Here is a 21,370-nt window from a genome sequence, read left to right as displayed (position 1 = left end):
AAGACTGGTCCTGCAGTGATCACAGAAGGAGTGGTATTTTGGGTCCATAAGCCATATTTTGGAGACGTATAAGGGGTTCAGTTTGTTCTGCAGCATCTGTAAACTCATCTGGAAACTTCCCATCCCTGTTAAAGCTGTCACTGCAGCATGAATAGGGGGATTATGATGTTGCAGTTCTATCCTGCCGTGCTGATATTAGCTTGCATGCACTTCGAGGCAAGTAACAAAGTGGTGATGATGAGTATACTGACTCACTGCAAGCAAATTTCAGTCAGTATTTTGTGTGAAAAACTATTTGTTTTGATACCCCTTCATCTCTGATGGTGCTGTTGTTCTTGGAGGCCTCTTTTTTTCTCTTTTAGCAGCATATATTAAGCACATTTCTCTGCTAGGGTCAGGAAGTCATTTCCTGGATGAGTGACTGAAATGTGGCTCATGAGCAGCTTTTTTTCCTTGGTGATCCTGTCAGCTGTGGATTTTATATTGAATTTTCCTGCACTATTAAGTAGCATCATGATCATGACACCATTATTTAATCTTCAGCTTTTCTCAGAGACAGACAAAGTTTGAGGGCTTTGTACCATTCTTTCATGGTGCCAGAAGAAGTGTGGTACAAGTCTGGAATAAAACAACAGCTGTGCTGATGCAAAACCCATACAAACACAGCAGGTCTGACATTGGCCTATGCTTAAACTGAGCTGAACTAAACTAGAGCAACAGGGCATGCAGAAAAACAAACTGGAAATTCTTTAGAGCAGCTGAAAGATCACCAAAATGTGAAGCACAGCTATATAGAGGATTTGTGTTTGGGGTTGTGGGTTTTTTTTGAGGAAAGGTATTTTTACACAAGCTTGCTTTGGGATGGAATCTTTCTTTAAACACAAACATAGACTGTGCAGTGCATGGCTAGTTTTCGAGCAGCAAAGAACTGCATTGTGTAGGTACAAGTCTACTAAGTGTGCAGCAAGTCTGTTTAGGATGAAGTAAATCTGTCTGTGCGGACAACCTCATAAAACAGTCTAAAATATCCCTGTTTGGGTGCATTGGCACTGATGAAGTTTCTAGCTATAAAGCTGGGTTGTAGCAAATTACGTTTATTGTTTGGAGTTTTTTAAAGTATTATTATTTTTCCCCAGGTTACAACAAAACTTTTACAGTTTCTCTAGAAAGAACAGAATCTCATCAATTGAAGGAAGTAGCTTTTATGAATCTTGGTAGGTTACTTGGGTTACTTCCCTGTGTGATTGCCATTCTCTGTCCCTGGTAGTGAGACAAATCACTAACCCTTCTCTAGAAGGAAAGGATTTTTTTTCTTGACTTTAAGTAATGTTATTTTGCTGCTTTTTTTCTGCTTAACTTCTATATTTGGCATTAGATATTGCAACACCTCACTATTAGTAAGCAGCTTCCTCTGAAATTGCCTCAGAATCTGCTCTGCACATCAGCTGCTGAGTTCTTGAGTGTCTCAAGTCTCTTGAATCCTTCCCTGGAAACTCAAATGTACCACTAGTGTTTCCTGTGTTAATACAACAGCAGCTTTTAATTAACTCCTTTTATACTTCCTAGATATAATCAATTCCAACACAGAGAACTGGGCCAAGTTGAGAATCATATGAAACAGCCTCTTAAAGCAAATAAGGGATCAAGTGCTAAATTGACCACTGTTGTTTCTTTAAATAGACTATTATGTGGCTGCTTATTTGCCTGGACAGTTCCTGCACCTCCTGAATATTCAACATCCTGACCTCCTGTGCCATAGTTTATTTCTGACAGGTATAGTAAGACTGCTGCTCAAAATAATTTTATTGTTGTTGTGGAAATTCGATCAAATCTCTTTACATGAAAGTTATATTTCTCAAAGTTTCCTTTATTGCACAGTGTTCTGAAGAAGGAGAGGTACTGAAAAAATAAGAATGGCATTTTTGCCACTTTCTATTTTAGAAAGAAAAGATGAAGTGACATTTCATACTTCATATATTACATATTTCTAACTTGTTCTGAAATGGAAGAAGACCTTTCACTGAATTTGAAATTCTCTGCCTTGGTTTCATAGTTTCCCTTCCCCCATCTTTGCAAATGGTTCTTGGTCCTCCACTGTTCTCAAATTTCACATGGAGATGTAAATTTGATTTTACATTTCCTTCCTGCAATTGAGTTGCTCTAAATGTGTGTGTTTGGAGAGTGTGGAGAGAGGAAATCTGTGTTTCCTTCACCTGATCAGGCTGATGCAATTAAATTTAGAGTCTCATCTGAGAGGCATGTTATTCCATTTCCAACAAACATGTCCTTGTGGGAAGTGGTTTATTTTTGGAAGTGGGGTGCCTTTGTTTGAAAACAGAAATCTGTTGTTCTGATTGGGTGAAGGAGACTGTGGAAACTGGTGCAGGGGCAGCATCACAGGAAGCTAATACCTGCTTTATATGGATAATGAAATACCATTCTGCTAAAAATGAGTGAGAAGCATCACTGTTGTATGGTGGGCCTGATCCCTCTGATACAGAGGGTCTGAAATATGGTACCTGTACAGTACCATGGTGGTGAACCTTAGTACTAACATAAGTAAAGTGGTTTTGGTCTGATGCTTCAGTGAGTAATCACAGAGCAGAACCTTCCTGTTGTGGGCCACTGTGATTGATGGCAAGAGATCCAAGAGTACAAGTTTGTATCACGATTCTGCATGTGAGCAGTTCTGAACTGTACCAACGATACCAATAGGTGCTAATTCTAGTGTTGAACTTGTGCTACTGGCCTTGTACCCTTCTCTGTTCTATCACATGTACTCTGCTTTGCCTCAAGACAGCACTGTGAGCCTTGAATCTGTGCACCTTCTCTGTGTCAGCAATAGGGAAGGAGAGAACTGAGTACAGGCTGTGCTCCTTATCTACTTCCTGTATCCAGCCAGCACCAATCCTCCTCCTCTTGAGCATAAAAATACCAGGGCAGCTAGTGCAAGAGGCAGACTGTTTCTTACTGCTGGGGACCTAGGAGTCTTAAGAGAAATACTAGTAGCAGCTGAATTTTCTGTTCTTACTTCTTTTTGTTGTCAAACCAATGTTCTTCAGGTGAGGATGCAAGAATTGACACGTTACAAAATTGTTCCATCCAATCCCCACTCGTGTCAACAGTTTTGGATTGTGAAGCAGGAAGTCTGTATGCTGTAAGCATCAGTGACAGCACCTTGCTGCAGCTCCTACAGAAGAGCAAACAAGACAGTGAGAGATTGGCAGCTCTACATTGTGCCCTGCTCTACTTCCAACACACAGAAGATTTGGAAATGCAGGTGGGAAAGGAGCTTCCTCTAATTTTGTTTTCAGTGACTGATGGTTACATGAAGCAAGGTCAGGGCATAAATGATATCAGGCAACGAAAGATCCTGATTTACATGGACCTTTTGGCAGTGCCAGGAGGCTCATCAGCTGGGCTGCCCTAAACCCCTTTATTGGTCTAGGCTGTCCTGAAAACATTTGTATCTGCATCACTACTTTATGCCAAGTGTTGCTACCAAACCCAAAGTTTTTTAGTCTTTTATAAATATTCTCAAACAGAGAGCTGGGACAAACTCCCTGTTCTCATTCTGACAGATTATTCGGTGGATTTCTGAGAACCTGTCGACATGTCACTCTTTTGACCCCATTCAAGAATTTATCGTCGGTAGGTATTTCTTTTCTTGCGTCCTGAGTTTTCCTGCACACTCTAGTTGTCACTGAAGAAGAAGCCACGATGTTACAAAGTCTCTTATTTCCAAACTTTTTGGTTATGATTTATGTTAACTGACCTACATTTTATGGTGTTAAGAGACAGCATCAGTAGTTTAGAAGACATACAGATATCTCAAAATCAGATTGGCAGTAAAACTTTTCAAATGCATTCTTCTTCTCTCTAATGGGACAAATGGATGTATCATTATTTTAAGTCTCTGGAGATTGGAGCTGAGTAACAAATCTCCTCTAGCCTAGCCCAAACCATTTTTCATAAGGATTTGGCATATCATGATATTCTCTTCTAGTAGGTGATTCCTCAGTCTAGCCAGCACATAGTCTTTCTTCAAAGGACCCCTGCAGTGCTGAGCTGTAGCCAAGCAGCTGACCCAGCCCTGCAGCCATCTGGACTTCTCTTCCTCCTTTTGTGCACAGAATGGGACCAGTTCCACCATGGAGGAAGCTGTTTCAGAGGCAGCAGCAGGATTTGTCCCAAAAAAAAGTGTCAGACAATGAACTATGAAGCCTACTCTTGTTAACTGATAGTTTATACAATCTTGCCCTTATAAGTGTTTTTACATTGCATTCAGCCTCCCTGTACTGCAGAATGTGTCCAGAAACTCAAAACCTGGATAAACTTTTGCCCTACACATCATTGCTTGACTGGATTGGGGTAAGATAACAGCTGGTGCTTTGACTGATAGATAGAGGGTCTGGTTTTTTTCTCCTTTAATACAGCTTTTAACTTGTGTGTCTTACCTTTTCGTAGATATGCTCTAAATCAATATCTGTGCTTTATGCCTGTTTTAATTTGCCAAGTCTTACCCTTTGTGGTGTTTTCCGTAAGTAAGATTTTTTGCAACAAAAGCATTTATAAAACAAGAACAGCTACTATAATCAAATGGATGATTAAATATCTCAGTTTTCATAATGAAGTATTAATTTATTCTTTATCATATCAGGTTTATAGTGAATACAGAATACATTTAACAGCAAAATCATGCAGTTATTTCCAAGACAAACAGTATCAATAGAGTTAAGATTTGCTAGTAAGCTTGCAGAAGTAAAATAACTTCAGGCAAGACTTTACAGTTAGAGCAAATAGCATATTTTAATTTCTCTGATCAGACACTGTTCTAATATGTTGTCTTTTTAAAATGAGGGTATGGTTTTGGCTAGCTAGCTACTTTCACAGAGGAAATGGATAGTGGAGATTCATCTAGATCCCAAACAGGCCCATCTTCTATGCTAAATTATAAGACTATAAATAATTTGTCTGTATTTCTAGGTTGTGCCTGGAGTAATATGTGCAACAGACATTATTTCCCTACCTGTGTTAGAGGTAAGTTCCAGTTTGTATTTGCAGATTAGGAGCTGCTTTTTTTGTGGGAGAGGGGTATGCTAAATACTAATAAAGCAGTGTCCCTGAAGCCCTATCCAAAAATAGGTGTGAACAGAAAATTGCCCTGTTTGAAATTATTTATGCATTTATCAGTTATTCAGACTGATGCTTGCTAGCTCAAAGATGTATTTTTAATTCCCTTTCTGAAGACACTTCTATTCAACAGGGAGGATTCTCCAAAAATTAATTCTTGTTAGGTCTGCTTGATACCACTTCATTTTGTGACTTTGGTAGCTGAAGGCAGAGTTGACATGGGCATAACAGGCATATAGGATTTCTCTGTATGTCTATGTATGCCTACTTTGAGGGATATTTCATTGTGCTGCCATTGGTATGAATGGTTTGTGACCCTCTCACTTTCTTTTGTCTGGAGCATCCTGTGATTGCACTGATGTCAGGGCTTTGGCTACTAAATCTAGACAAATTCCTGCACAGGCTGGAAAGGGCAGTGAGCTGGATGGGGAGAGCACACACTGTTTGGGTAGGAAATTGTACTTTCTGTTGAAAACAACATGAATGATTCTTCCTGTCTTCCCGTTCCACTCCCTCAACTCCAGTTTAGAGAGACAACTTAAAATTTTTTCTAAGTATTCTCATACAAAATCTGAAAGAGGATTTTAATAAGCAGTTTGTTGTGGAGAGCTATGGGAAGAGTTAAGAGTTTAGACACAACAGTACCAGCAACACATGGGATTAGGCTCTGGATACATGACAGTATTTGTTCCATCTTTGAAGAGGTGAGAGCCTGTTTCTTTCCCAGTGCTTATAATTAGTCATAAAGCTTCAGTCTTCACAAAATGTTTTAAAAGTCAGTGAAATAGTCCACTGCTTCCTCACTCTGCAGCAGTGCATTACAGCTGTGCTGCACAAATTTGTAGGGTTCCTGGTTCCTGTTAGGGAATCAGGCTTCACATGCTTTGCTTGAGAAGGTTACCCTGAGAGCTGGGACACCTGGGAAAATCAGATCTTGAGAAAATTTGTTGCTAGATAATCCATGTAATTCATTGAGGTCAAAGTTAGCAGGCCTTTAATTTGTCTGAGATTGAACCTCAAACCCCTGGGGGCACATGCCTTTAGCAGCTATACTTCCTGATTGTGGAACTCATTTCCTATTTCTGTCTGAAACTTAAACAGATTGAAAAGGTCAGAGTTGAACTAATGACAAATATTTCCTGCTACTTTTGACTGCATTTGTTCTGACTCTTGCATGAGGACAAAGATGGTAATACACAGGGTAAGGTTTAGTCCTCTGACTGTACCACTTCAATGTCACAAACTCACCATGGCTCAAGTTCAAGTAGTCAGTTGGTGTTTCAGTTGGTGCATGTTGTTGGCATCAGGAGTCAGACCCTGGTGAAAGATCTGGTCCTACAAGTAGTATTTCTTCTGCAGAGATTTTATGGCATTTCACAGACAGAATGGTGAATTGTTACTTTGAGAAGGTTTTCTGGAGTTCTTGAGCCTATGAGTTGTTGAGAGCCTTTGGGAGGGCTATGTCCATATTCACAAAAAAATTGAGCTATTTGGGTATCAGTTGTGTTTTTATCACTAAATTCCTGTTCAGCAAGATATATTGAGAGAGTGTGGGAGAAAGGAGAACAGTCAGTCCAATTGTCAAAAAGCTTTACATAAGGATTGCAATTAATGTCTGATTCCACCCACCCCATCCCTTTTTAAACAAAAAACAAACTTGAAGGGGTGCAAACAGGCTTGATCAGAAAGGGAGAAGGAAGGGGCAGGAGGAAGAAGGGAAGAAAATAAAATAGGAGGTCCAGGAGAAGAGTGAGGATGGATAGTGAGAGAAGTTGTCAGAGCACAGGAAGAGACAACCTCTCCTGCATGCTGCACTGAGCCACTGGGGTGCAGAGTGATGTTTTAAGGAGTAGCTGCCTGTGCAGCTGCATAGTTTGTTACACAGCTCTCTGAATACTGTCACTGCTGGGGAGATACAGCACTACAGTCCAGAGAGGACATGGGCCTCTTGGAGGTAATTGTTCCCCTACATCTTTTCAAAGGGGTAGAGCAGAGAGCTCTCTATCTTCAGTTAAAAATCCACTACTTATGAAAGGCTTCATGGGAGCTTTTCATGGATTGCAACCTGGTAAGGCCTTGCTTTGGCTTCTGGCAGTACAACATCTTCTAGGTGTTCATGCTTGGATATGTATTCTTGACTCTAGAAATGTCTGCAAAATAAACACCTAAGCAGAGGAAGCCTTCTCTTTCTAGTCCTTGCCCTGATGATCCTCAAGAAACAACTATAATTAAAAAAATCCTTTATTTTAAACTTTTGACTTTTTAATTAGCTCTAATGCAATGCAGGTTTTCAGAATTAAAAGCAGACACCACTGAAGTCTACCACTTCCTGTTACAGATTTAGTACATGAAAGAAAATTGCTGTCTTGTTTCTCACCACCACATATCAAACAAAGTTCAGTATGGCCTGAACACAGTTTTGCAGTGGTGGTGCTGCCGCAGTTGCATGGATCGGTCACTAGATGATACTCTTTTGCTGTATTTGATGTTTCTCAGGTTTCATATTGGTAACATTTAGGCAACATCCTGCTGTAGTAGAATCTCGTAAGATTGTAAGAGTGTAGATCTCATAAGTTAGCTCCAACAGAGGGAACATATGGTGCCATATGCACTCCTAGTTTGCAGCTGCTAAATATAACTAACATGAAGCAAAACCCGAGATTTATTTTTCTCTGCTGCAGCTACAATAATAAAGTGACAATAGACACTGGCAGCAAGAGGAAAGTGGCTGGCAGGATTGAGTCTTTGAAATTTATTTTCCTTGACAAATTGTAGTTTATAGTAGGAAGTGGTTTCTTCCTTCTGAGGTTTTCTTTTAAAGTTATTGTCATTGTAGAAAAGTAGAGGGGAGAGAGCAAAATCCAACATGTTAATGCAAGATGGAGAAATCCTGTGAACTCAAACTTGTCTTTATTCAAATGTCGCTACTGTAGTGTCTGTATTTGGAGGTAATGTATCTTAAGAGGGGCAAGAACAGCTGGCACCATCTCTTGTTTTTTTAAAACTGCCAAAAAGATTTGCCTTAATCTCATCTCTTCCTCAACCATGATCACATCTCCCCAGATTTATAAACAACAGCTTCAAATCTTTATACCCAGTCCAAGAACTAGCTCAGGAAACCAGTGTGGTTTTGTTTGGTTTTTTTCCTCCTGTCTGTTCACAGCTGAGTTTAAATTAATTTTAGCATTAGTCATATGTTTTAGAATTGATATGGGAGTGTTTGGATTTTGTTTCTTTTCTGGGATGAGGCACTGATTTTGAGGTTGGTAAATGGATGTTTGTAATCTAAATGTTAATACAGCTTGAAAATAGTGGCAGCTGTCGGGGCCATGGTGATATTCCTCTATTTGGAACTACCAGAAACCCAGAATGGGATTTATTTGACCAAATGTCAACATTTACATCTATATTAGTTGCCTAAGGCTCCTTTTACAGTCAGAGGAAGTCTAGACAATATGGCCAGTGTAGTCTGTGGTGCAGTTCTTCCCATCCCAAACTTGTGAAATGGGTCAGATGAATTATGATACAGAAGTATTCATTTCTTCCCAGTGACTTAAAAGGATACTGAGGTGGCAAAGTATCTACACTACAGGCACCAAGTCTTGACCTCAAGTTTAAGTAAGTGCTACCCCTGCCATGAAATGAAAAGAAATTAGTTTAGCTGCTTTGGTTTAACTTTTTTCACCTAGATTGTTCTGAAGCTACATTAGTCACATGTCTTTGCAGTCACTTAGTGAGAGGGTGATGAGGTATTTCTTTAACAGTGCAGCCTGTATTCATGCTTTCCCTGCAATACTTTGCAGTTCCAGAACTCCAAAGGCTTCTGGGAGAAACTGAACTCAAACTTGGAGAGTGTGAAGTATGCAGAGCCACAGTTGCACTACCACAATAATGTGCTCAAGAGGGAATGGCATAACCTTTCAGAAGAGGTGAGTGTACGTGCCCTGAAACAGCCTCCAGTGCTGCCTCTGAAGTGGGTGTTTTAAAGCCAAGCATGGACGAGTTGTCTTTTTTATTTTGAAGATAAAGAAATTGCAATCTGATTATGAGAAGTGCAAAGACTTGCAGTCATTTCACTTAAGGTGAAGTTAAGCGTGTAAGTTTGACTGTCTAAAAATAATGCAAGAAATTAAACAAAAGCAGAGCTTGCACTATATTGTTGTGTGGGTTAGATGTGTGTGAGTCCCTACGAGCATGGATAGTTGGAAGGTGGGTTGAAGTCCCACTGTGCATTATTCCCATTCAAAGGGAAAAACAGCTTCATTTCTCATCTGCATTCTGTCAGGGAGTATTTTAATTGGTCTTCTGCTTTGTGCATTTGTGGATTTTTGTTTGTTTACAAACCAGAGAGAAGAGAGAAGAACCACAGCATATTTGAGGAATATTTTTGAAAATGCCAAAAAGTACGTACTGGTTTCTATTGTATTTATGCTTTCTTACTTTGTGCAAGAATGTTTGAGGATTTAGTGAGTAATTTCATTAGTTAGTTAGATATCTGATTAGATAGCTTTAAGGAAGATTATTCAGGTGAAAATCAATTATTGGAGTCCTTGTAATCACCGTGGGACAATCTGAAATACACACAGGCTTCTAGAGCTGGGAATTTATGAGAAATATGAAGAGTTATTCTTATGCAACCTAGACAAATAGATTTTTTTTTAATGCTATTTAATATTTTTACTAAATGTAGTCATGAGTACTGTTCTCATATTTCTTTAATGAATCTTTGATCTTTCAAAGATAACTAAAGTGTTTTTATGACCTTATGAAATTCTGTAGAGTATTGCATATGAAGGACACTGATTTTTGTTTCAAACCCCAGGGTGCTTTCTCATCTGGACACTTGGGACTCTGGTAAGTAAAACTTGTCTCAATGTAGGCCTTAGCTGTAAGGTTTATTTTAGTATTTCCATCTAGCTGTTGTTTGCCAAAAATAAATTGCTGTGTGTGTTTTCAGCACAGAAGAGTCTGAGGAATTAAGATAAGCAGTTATTAAACTGGAAGAAAACTTTCATGTACTGACTAGGAAATGCTTGAAAATAAAGTTCCTACTTCATATTGGATCTAACAATACAAGCAGTGGAACTTTGCCTGCCTAAGGATTTTCTTCTTCAATGACACCATGTTACTGTTGAGTTTTTGTCTGCTTACAGCTGCCTTTGCAACAATCAGAACTTGTGCAGGAGATTAGAGCTGGTGAAAAATCATGGTGTGGAGAAGGCAGATGTAACCAATTTCCCTAGGCCAGGAGCACTGGGGATTTTGTGATGTTCAGTTCTTGTCACAAATAATTAAAACTGAATTTAGTACTGAATTGTGTTCCTGCTCTTCACACATCAGTGCCTTCTGTGTGCCCTGCCACTGTGTGCTGTGAAACGATGCTGATCTAAGTGGTGCTCTCACCTTTTATTACCATGAATTTTCAGTGCACTCATTTCTAGCCCCTAACACCAGTCATCTGTGCCAGTGCTAGTTACTGCAGTGGTCTCTGACTTTAAGGGGCCTTATATCAACTTTGCGAGCCTCAGCTTCATGCTTTCAAAGGTAGTGATTGATGAAGCAGTCAGATGTTTAACTGTTAATAGAGAATTTTTAAATAGCTGCCAGCCAGTAACAAGCATCAATGTAGCGTGTCTTCCCTGTAGATTTGTCCTCAAGTCCCTTAAAATCAAGCAGCTCAGGTCTTTGTACTGCTAAATGTTGAAGTAATTATATCTCAATGTGAGCAAAAATAGCTGAAAATTTGTGAAAAATTGGTGCTTGGTTCTGTAAAATGTTGACTTGGTTTTATGCTACATGATGAAATAGGAGATTGTTTTTCTTCCTTTGCTGTTCCTAGGTGGGAAGCACTGATTAGGAAATACAGGTTATTAATTTTAGTAGATACTATAACCTCCTTCCATTTAGTTAGAAAATTATGTTCTTTTCGTAATGGTCTGCAAATCTGAGTAACAGGAGCCACACCATGGAAGAGAACCAGGAAAGTGGGAGGTGATTCCCTGGAGTATTTCCTTCCTGTCTAGCCATTTCCTTGGAAGACCCATGCAGCTGTTTTATCTTGTTTGTTTGTAAATGACGAGATCTAAATAGCATATTTAGCAACACACTTGCACTGGTGTTACCAGAAGGTTCTCTGTGTCTCTTTGCTTTCTTGAGTCACCACACTGTGACAACTCTTAAATATCAGAGGAAAGAGGAAGAAGATAGCAGATAAAGGGTGATTTTCCATTTCTCAGTTCTCTTATGCAGTCTATGATTCTTCACTATCTTAGTTCTGTAGCTGAGTAGATCAAACCATAACTTCTGGTTGTTTCTAAGTGTGTTCCTAAGTACTTTTGAAACGGGTTGAAGTTTCGTGGTATTTCTGCAGTGTCATGCCCTTGAATGATTCTTGCTCTGTTTATTTCAGAGGCGAGGCTCGTACCTCTCTTTGAAGAGGAGGATTATCAGCAGCAATTACTAATGGGACTGGTATGTGCTTTTGTCAGTGTCCACTAGGGGACGCACAACCTCCACAAATATATTGAAAGTGAGCTTCTAAATTCAGTGCTGAGCTCAGTCTCACCGAGAGTAGCGATGGGGCAAACGTAATTCCTAAGTTTTAGAGTTCATAATCAGGATACCATCTTAAAGGTCATCAAGGCATAGGGAAAAAACAGCAATTGAAAGTTGATTTGTCAAAATGTTTTTTCCAATTACAACTTCAGCTAGAAACTGTTATTCTGTCTTCCTGGAGTTCATCTTAACCTATCAGTTCTTTTTGGACTATTTTACATCTTTAAAACATTGAAGATTGCAGATCTTCTTGCTCCTCAATTTAACAGCTTTTTTTTTACTGTCTCCTTTTCTTTCTACCTCACTGCTGGGACTGCTTCATCTCCTGCACTGTTTTCAGCAGTGACCTCTCAAAACGATCTACCATTTATGTGCTTATGGGTAATATATCCTGTCTCAAACTCCTACCTGTCCTTCCTCTGTCTAAATGCACATCTTTACTTATGTCTTTTTCTCTTACTGTTAAACCCAAAGGAAACTCTTTGGTATGTACTGGAAAGTCTCAGCAGTGCATCTGTGAAGAGCATATCAACACTGTCCTATCTGTTCACTTCTGAGGCAATTTTTCCTTCTTTTCAGTCTTGTCACCTTGTTTCCAAGTCTTGCCTCTCATTCTCTGAAGCTTCTCTGCATTTCTTCCCCACTGTTTATTCAGACAGATCCAAAAAGCAGGTCACTGCTGTCCTTTGTCTATGCCTTCCTCATACCTGTGTTGCTGTCTTGACACATTTGAGATAAATCTACATGTACATTCCTTGAGACAGAGATTTTTATTTGCTCCAGTTTTACTCTGAGCTTTGAAACAAATCATGCTGCTTAGTAATTCTCAGCCAAGAGCCAGCATGGACTTGAGTTGCAATCTGAAGCTACGCGAGGTCAGTGAATATTTCAGAAAGGAGAGAGTAGGGAGTGGCATGGACTGTGTGATAACAAACACTCAATTTTAAAGACTTTACAATTAATGTTTAACCTGAAATTGCCATTAATCACTCTGTTTCTCAGGTTCTTGGCTACTACTACAAACTGTACTTGAGCTAGTTTTCTCTGAGATTTTATGTAATACTTAGATTCTCAGGACTCAGCGCTCATATTTAAACCCTTCTTTCTCCCTGTTCACTTGTCTTGACACAGAGAGATGTAAGAACTGTAAGCTTTTTCTCTTCAGTGTCACTGAAAGTTCAACTTAGCACTCATTTGCTGAATTTGCCATCTTGAATATTCACATCTGCTGTTGAATTTAGCAAGACTGGACTGTAGCTTGGGATCTCGCTCTGAACTGGAGTTTCATAATGCAGAAACATTTTGTTGAGCCAATGCCTATTGATCTGGCCCTGCACCTCCTGCAGCTTTTGTATCTCTTTGAAGATGCTCAAGGACACTAAATTGTTGGGTTTGGTTTTTTTTCCTAGATGGTTGCTCAGCTAAAGGATCACCTTATGAGACATCTACAGTATGTAGGAAAAAAGAAGATTGACCAAATAGTTTTGGATTACGTTGCAAACCTGGTTAGTTGGATTTCATAGTCACGGTTTTGAGTGAGCATGCATTAGTTGGATGGTAGATCCTTGGGTATGTGGTATTTGTAAATATATGTATATATTTGATGGGAGAAAGTTGTTTTTAAAATATTTAAGCATATTTTCAGCTTAATATTGTATGTATTGATAAAGGAAATGAATAATACTTAAGTATTTTCCAAAGAGTTATACTGGTCACTCAGAATACAGAAGAAACTGTTCTCTTTACAGCTTGTACAAATATGCTCTACTCACAGAAATGAAAATGGTAACTGATAAGTTCAAAGAATCATCATTAGATCCATTTAGTTGCCTTTAGAAAACATCGCTGCAAGTTCTGAATAATAGAGGTGCCACCAGGGGAAATACAAATTAATTAAAAGAGATTTCACTACAATATGACACATGGGTAAAGCATCACCAGTCCTACATCCTGCCTTCATTGGGCTTTTTTTGTGTGACAGGAGACAGAGTTTTGCATGAAGAGATCTGTGTAAACTACAGTGAAAATTTTTCTGTCTTTCCTCCTCTTAAGAGAAACTTTAAAAAAAAAAAAAGCTCTGAAAACTGTGACTGTTGTGCACAGAAATTATATGTACCTGTCTTTGTTTGTCTCAACGTCATGTCCTTTAAGCACAGAACACAGTTCACAAAAGCTTGTGCGGCAACTACTAAATCCTGTTCTTCTTGCAAGCCCTGCCACACCATTCAATAGAAACTCCCCACAGTGCTGTTTTCTGGGAATGGAAACCTTGGGAAACTTTCTTGAGGCTGCTGATGCCTGCATCTCTTTGGAAGTCCTGTGCAAGTCAGCTGTGCTGTCAACCTTACAACGTTCTCTGAACTGCTGCAGCTTCACTGCCATCACTGACTTTTCGGGCCTCGCTTTATAGCTTGACAAGTTTTTCACTGGTAACTGGCAGGCTTTTCTGCATCTGTGTAGAAAAGAAGGAAAAACTAGTGGCTGATTAAAATAGGAACAGTACAACAGGAACCAAAGCTTTGTACCTGAAAATGGTGGTGAAAAAGCACAAGTGGAATGCTTGTTCTCCTTTCATTCAATTTCTAGTAATAATTTGTTCACTTGTAATAAAAACTTAAGATAAAAAATATGAAAACACTCATACAACCTTGATCTGCAAGACTAAATTATTGTAGACTAAATCTTGCAAAATAAACCTCAGCCCTCCCTGTTAGTGAACTCTCAAGGTTAATTTTTTTTTTAATGTCACTAACAGTAAGAATTCTCTCCACTCAGTTGACAGGCTTATTCTTAGAAAAGCTACTGTAAACAAAGATTATAGATTAGCTGAGATTAGCTCAATTGGTTACAGCATGGTGATAATAACACCAGGGTCATGGGTTTGATCTCTATAAGGGCCATTCACTTAAGAGTTGGACTTGATGATCCTTGTGGGTCTCTTTCAATTTAGAATATTCTGTGATTCTATAATAATGTGTCTATAAAACTTGCTTCTGCCCTCTGGCTGGTACATGTTAGGTACTGCTTGGAAAACTTTAAAATTATGTCATTATTAGATGTGGGTTTCCCCTCATCTTAATCAGAAACTCTTACATCTTAAACCTTTCTATATCCTAAGTGTTTGAGTTCTTCAGGGGAATAATTTGAGTCTTCCAACAGTTAATTGTAGCATGAGCAGCATGTAGCTGAGCTATTGAAACTAGTGAAACAGAAGAGACTTGAAATTATTTGCTTGTCTGTTTGCCATCATAAAATAATTTTTTATTATGTTCAGGAGCCCAGGAGTGGCTGAGAATAGGGCTCTGTGGCGTGTAACCACTGTGTAAATCCATTGCAGCTGAAGTCAGAGTAGTCAAGACCTGGGAGCATTGACAGTTTCTCATGAAACAACAGACAAGGGCTGGTTGCTGTCAGAGAACTGGGTGTACTTGAATACAGAGAAGTAACATGGGGAAGTGTGAATGGCATGTGTTGGTGGGAACTCCTTCTTTGCCAGAGTGTGCCTGGTTCCCAGTCCACATACCACCACGCCTGCAGTAGTTTTTTGTGTCCATAGTCTCTCTCTCCCCTGCAATTACTTTATTTTAGCTTTGCTGCATATCTGTTTCGTTCACTCTTTTCATTTCTGTGAGGCAGGAAAGGGGAGAAATAACTTTCAGAAGCAGCGTGACAGAAGAACTGACAGCAAGCGGAAGGGGAGGCAGGGTGAACAGGCAGCCCGTGGCACAGGAAAGAGGCAGACTTGAATACACTTGCTCTGCAAGTCACTGCAGTAGCTGCACCTTTTCCTCTGATGTCTGTGGCCATTTCCTTCTGATATGGGCTCAGCTGCAGAGGAATAGAAGACAGATGCCGTTTGGATTTGAGTTTCCTCAGAAGAAGTTGTCATATCCTCTGCGCAGGAGGGGATCTGAAAGACAGCAAGACCTTGTCTCACTCCCTTTTCTCCTTTGCTCCTGATTCCTTTGCTCCTGATTATTTTCTTTAGCTGCTCCTGTGTCTTTGCCATAGAAACAGCCACAGGAGATGAGAACTTGTGGTTCCTAATTACTTTAGTGGAACTTCACTCTCCTCGTTCCAGGCAGCATTGCCTGGAAATGCAGATGTTTCAAGGCAGCAAGGACAGCACTGTCAGCCTAGACCCTCCTGCATGCAGTCTCGCTGTTGGTCATGTGTTCTCTCTATGTTTAGAGCACTCCAAGGGAGATGTCTTCTGGTACTTGCCCCAAAAAACTTTGTATTATGTTTCCTTGTTACTCAATGAAAAATGGCCTTGCCTGGTATGGGTGTAGCTCTTAACTTGGTTCCCCCAGAGAACCTCTGCTAACCTTGGACAGGAAACTGTCTGTGCTCCCTCTATCAAACAGATAATGTTTCCTTTGTCTCATGCACCTTATCCTGTGTATTATATTCTGCAAAAAAGTCTGAGACATGACTTCTCTTTCTGTATGTGTTTTCTGCAATGTCTGTGGTAGACGTTGATCTCCAAAGTGAGTCATGCTGTTGGTGAAGGTATCACGCCACAAGCATGCATGTATTTAAGATTCAAGTATGTTGTGATAGTGAGGTTGGCTATGACTTAAGAAGCTGTTAGCTTTCTATACTCGGTGAAAGCTGTACAGTGTGCTATGGTATTAAGCAAAAAAATATTCATTCTGGAGTATCATTCTCCTGAAAACCATTTTTGTTGCACAAATGATTTTGGAGCTTGAAAGAACCCTCCCTTCACTTCAACACTTATCTTCAGTTCCAGGTGCAGCTCATAATGCAGAGGCCTTAGCTGCACCCTGTGTGCTGGCCAGGGGTGAAAGTCATTCCAACAGCAGATGCAGTTCTTTTGACCCTTGTCTGAAAACTGGAAATCACTCATTTCCTGGAAAACTTGCTATACTCCAGAAAGATTAAACTGGACCTTTCCACTGCATCTAGTAAGTGTAGAGATGGAAAATATTAGGTAGTTATTTTGCATCAGGTAGCTGTGCAAGCCTGGCTCAAGTGGTGGAGGGACAAAGTGCTGTCTTGTAGAGCTTTCTGGCCAAGGAACACTCAGGAGCAGTACTGAAGACCAATATTCTAGTTCTGGCCTTTGCATGTGAACGTCTCCTTTATGTCCTGTTTCCCTCTTGCTCAGAGCCTGTGACAAGTTAGACATTGAAGAGGGCAAAGTCAATGAGGGGAAAAGAGAATGGGGAAAAATGATTCCTGGATTCTGGCCATCTGGAGCAGGGAAAAGGGTCTGTAACTTCTCGTGACACCTCTTTGCAGAATGGGGGTCAGTTTTGCTTCCTGAAAGTTTCCTGGGATTGATTGATTGCTGTGCTTTGAGGGCTAGAGATAAAAGGCACAGAGGAAGTGTCTCAGTTTTGTTACTGAGATATGGAAGTGGTTACACATGACAACCATGAGGAAGTCATTTCAACTCTTTGTATGTGGTTTCTCTGTCAGCTGCAGAAGCTGAGATGGCCCAAGTGTGAGAACAGGGCTTGTGGCTTTGGTGTGCTGACTGACTGTAGTGGAGGTCAGTTTGGGAGCACAAAGAAGCAACAATATGGGCCAAGGGATTGTTTTATTTCACTATGGACAAAAAGGAAACTCAATAGAGGAGGGGAGGCATTTACTTGTCTCATCTTTCCTCCTTGCCAGAACTAGGTTTGAGATTCCTCCTGCAGACTTTTCTTGGCAAACTGAGGATTCCACTGTCTTCAATGTCATCCACTTTTGCTGAGTCCTTGACAAATGCCACTTGGACATGGAGTTTTTGCTTCCGTGGCAAACAGATCTTTGAGAATTTGATGCAAGAGGATGAGATGAGTTATCTCAGAGAAGCACCATGTGTTAAGTTGCTATATGTCTTACACAATGTTTTGATGAGCTGGAAGCACTTTCAACTTCTGGAATATTGCAATTCAGTTACAATTCAAATTTTAATAACTTCACATTTTGAGCCCCTGGGGAAAAAAAAAAGAAGACTTAGTAGGAGTCTCATGAGAAGATTTTAACATAAACTGGTGTGTGAAATGAATGAAGGGCAAGGGCCTGCTGTACACAGGCTCCTGGAAACATCCAGTCTTTTCTTTGTTGTTTTAGCTGAATCTGATACATCGAATAATGAAAGAAGTTTGGAGGAGATACCAGCTTCATTCCTGCGTCTTCTGCTTGTGAGCAAGTCATTTGTTAAAGTTTTCAGTTTGCCTTTTAAAATATGGGCATAATAAGATCCTCAAGAGTACCACTGCTTTGAACAGTCACTGCTTATGCTGCTGCGAATGTCAGTGTGACTGTCACCTCTTGTTCCTAATGACCCTGCTGGCCCTCTCTAAATTATTTTAAATATTAAACATTTAAAATTATATTAACCAAACATTTCTAGAGCTGGAGTTCAAAGTTACTGAGTTTATAGTAGTCCTAAGCTGGGTAGTGGGTGTTAAACACCTACAAAAGCCAGGTCCCTTATACCAGCACCCTTCCATCTGTTGCTGTTGATTCCAGGTGCTGCTGAGAGACTTGTAAATATGCAGCAATGGAGGGAGAAGGTGGGGACACCAGAGCAACTTTTTGTGGCAGCACTGGGCAGCTGGTGCTGTTGGGTGACAGACACCTCAGTAAACAAGGCAGCATCTCATGGCACTTCACCCCAAATGCAGGCATTTAGTGCACATGTAGTACAGCAAATTGACCATCTCTCCAGCAGAGTGTGGGCACCTCAGGTTCTAAATATGTTGCTGCTTCATTAACTACAGTGACGAAAGAGGAAGTGCAGGAGAGTTTGCGGTGTTCCACATCATGAGTCGGATTCTGGAAGCAGCAAATGGCATGTGCATGCCTTTACCTCCTGGTAAGTCCTATGTTTTGCTGTTTTAATCATAACTGAGGAGAGCAATGCTATAAATTCCTCCCCTGAGAGCACTAGTTGCAACATGTGTCAAGTTAGCTGTGGCAGTATTGAAATCTAGTCAAGACAGTTACAGAGGGGAAGGCCTTTGATAAACATGTGCAAGTGAAATGAAGCAAAACTAAATAGTTTTTAGAAACAGAGACAATGAAACAGAGGTTTCCAGTGGAATGCTTGGGTGCAATCTTACCTTAGAACTAAGATTTAGATTCCTTTCATTTCTATATGTTTTTAGAAAACTGGAGTTCAGTGTCTAGAGCCACAAGGGAAAATTCCTACCATGGATCAAAAAGAGTGTTTTTTCTCATGCTGTTGCCCTGCTAATATTTTTTCAGTTTTATCCTGAAAGGATTACCTCCAGCCTTGATAGAAAAGTTGGTCTTGATAGTAGAATTTGATTTCCCAGACCAACTCGTAATCACTTATGGTCTTTTCAAAGCACTTGCTTATTTTTGTTAGGGAAAGACTTCTTAACATCTTAATGCTTTCTGATTCTGATTGACTCTCTCTAGTTTGTATTTCCTGATCTGTCTTCAGTCTTTGAAACTGTTTTTGGTATGAGTTGTCCCTCAGTCCATGTGGGCACAAATGCTGCCATGCAGTTATGTCATGTGATAACAAGACCATTGTCTGGCTGATGTTTAATGAGAAACTGAAGTGTTAACAGAGCCTATGGGAATGGGTGGGTGGCAGCCATGTATGGAGGGTGGTGAGGCCTCAGGTTTTGATTAATTAGGAGGAAAGAAAGATATAAAAGACAAATTAATAAAACAATTCAGATATGAGGCAACAGCTTGGAGATGTTTAGTGACTCTGTATGACTTTAATGACTGTTTTCAGCCCCCTTGGCTTTTTTCTTTCTGAGGGAATTGTACTTGAGAGGACTTAAAGGATGCCTAAATAAGAACTAAATGTCTTGATAAACTGATTTCTTCACCAACTAGAAACAGTCAAAAGTTAAGGGGAATGATGGCTTTAGCTAGAGTAATACCAGTCTTTAATAGAGACTTAAGAAAAAAACTCCCATATTGTACCAAACAAGTTTGTCTCTTTCATAGGTTTTCACACTCTGCACTTGGGTCTCGGTGTTCGTTGTCTTCCTCTGCACACCCTCCTGCACTATATTGATATTGGAGTCTTGCAGTTGACAGAAACATGTGTCAGGAAATTGCTGAAAGGTACAGTGAGCATCAAGTGTTTCATTTGTTACCAGCCAGCTAATGGGGAGTGCTGCCCTTCAAGCAACTCAACTTGGACACAGGATTTATTGCCCAGGACACTCAGCTGTCCTTAGAGTGTTGTTTCAGTGAGGGCTGTAGATGATGGTGTTGCCTACCTGAAAGGGCTCAGACTACATGATTGGCCTTATCATAGCACACAAAGAAATATCTGTTTGGAGAGAATTTGAGTTTATAGCTTTTCCACTTGGGGCTTCCTAGAAAAGCAAATACTAAAGGCCATAATAGAATTTATTGGGAAATTTGTATGACTATGAAAGTGCACACCTATGTGTGAGGAAATTTGTCTGCTGTCCAGTCCTCAGCTTTTGCTTTAATTATGTTTGGAACAAGAGGAACAGGCCTGTCAGTCTGACCTCAGGGCCAGGGAAGGTCATGGAACAGATCAACCCAAATGCTATCATGAGGCATGTGCAGAGCAACCAGGGGATCAGGCCCAGCCAGCACAGGTTTGTGAAAGATAGGTGCTGCTTGACCAACCTGATCTCCTTCTATGACCGGTGACACGCTTAGTGGATGAGGGAAAGGCTGTAGGTATTGTCTACCTGGACTTTAGTAAAATATTTTACACCATTTCCCACATCATTCTCCTGGAGAAACTGGCTGCTCATGGCCTGGACAGGTGCCCTGTTTGCTAGGTAAAAACTGTCTGGTCAACCAGGCCCAGAGAGTGGTGGGGAATGGAATTATATCCAGCTGGCAGCTGGCCACCAGTGGGGTTCCCCAGGGCTCAGTATTGGGGCCGGGCCTGCTTAATATCTTTGTTGGCAGTTTGGACAAGGAGATTAAGTGCATCACCTGTGAGTTTGCAGATGACATTGAAAATTGAAATTTTCAATTCATTATAGAGGTGATATTTATTCAGAATATTTTCAATGACAGTTGAAAGTTTGTTACGCAGTTACTGATTGTTTGGTTTTTTGCCTGTTTCTTGTAGATCTGGATGACAATGAACAGAATGAAAAGCTGAAATTAAGTATTGTCATGAGGCTTCCTGAGGTAACTAATGACTTTGGATGTAATTTCTGGGACTTTTGAATTGATAGGAAGTTCCTCCTTGTGTGTAGGATCAAGCCAATGGAAGACTTGGCTGTGATTCAAATAGAGCCTGATTCAAATATAACCTGAACATCCACAGTTTCTCCATCTGCTGCTCCTGGCTGTAGGATACCCTGATAACTTAAATTATAGATTTGTCCATAGTCTTTTACAGTGTCTCCATGACCCTACAGGAATCAACAAGACTCTGCTGAATACTTGTGTGCATAAAGCAATGAGGGTTTAGTGGGGTTTAAAGGGGATTTATGGGGGTTTTGTGTGGGTGTTCTAGCATCCACAGAGCCTTTCTCACTTGTGACCTCTGCGTTTGCTTCTTTACACTTTATCAGATATGTTCAGTACAGTAAAAGCTGTGAAATCTGATCATACCACAGCTCTGTGGAGGAAACTGAGTTATAAGATCTCCCCTCAGTGAAATCTCTCAGCCTCACCCATCAGTGACTTCTGTAGCCACACAATAATTAGTTAGAGCTAATAACTGGTGCTTCATAAA

The 21,370-nt window shown here is 40.2% G+C and overlaps 1 protein-coding gene across 5 annotated transcripts in view; it reads left to right on the top strand.

Annotated features, from left to right (window-relative positions):
• GSAP (gamma-secretase activating protein) overlaps nt 1–21,370 on the top strand; it is a 43,259-nt gene that overhangs the window by 18,193 nt on the left and 3,696 nt on the right. For 2 of the 5 annotated variants that reach the window (XR_003527090.1, XM_027639575.1), the window contains exons 14-28: nt 1,137–1,214; nt 1,681–1,773; nt 3,063–3,280; nt 3,582–3,651; nt 4,289–4,371; nt 4,987–5,040; nt 8,937–9,062; nt 9,481–9,536; nt 9,956–9,987; nt 11,543–11,604; nt 13,098–13,193; nt 17,776–17,846; nt 18,429–18,523; nt 19,639–19,758; nt 20,756–20,817. Coding sequence is in view for 4 of the 5 variants with exons in the window: in XM_027639575.1 (XP_027495376.1) it covers nt 1,137–1,214; nt 1,681–1,773; nt 3,063–3,280; nt 3,582–3,651; nt 4,289–4,371; nt 4,987–5,040; nt 8,937–9,062; nt 9,481–9,536; nt 9,956–9,987; nt 11,543–11,604; nt 13,098–13,193; nt 17,776–17,846; nt 18,429–18,523; nt 19,639–19,758; nt 20,756–20,817 (1,316 nt within the window). In the remaining variant the exon portion in view is untranslated. The remainder of the gene's footprint in view (nt 1–1,136; nt 1,215–1,680; nt 1,774–3,062; nt 3,281–3,581; nt 3,652–4,288; nt 4,372–4,986; nt 5,041–8,936; nt 9,063–9,480; nt 9,537–9,955; nt 9,988–11,542; nt 11,605–13,097; nt 13,194–17,775; nt 17,847–18,428; nt 18,524–19,638; nt 19,759–20,755; nt 20,818–21,370) is intronic. The other 3 variants (XM_027639576.1, XM_027639577.1, XM_027639578.1) reach the window with 3 other exon arrangements.

Source organism: Corapipo altera, unplaced genomic scaffold (genome assembly GCF_003945725.1).
Source record: "Corapipo altera isolate COAL_440 unplaced genomic scaffold, ASM394572v1 1b, whole genome shotgun sequence".
In the NCBI taxonomy this organism is placed as follows: Eukaryota; Metazoa; Chordata; class Aves; order Passeriformes; family Pipridae; genus Corapipo; species Corapipo altera.
This window is presented reverse-complemented; position numbering and strand designations above follow the sequence as displayed.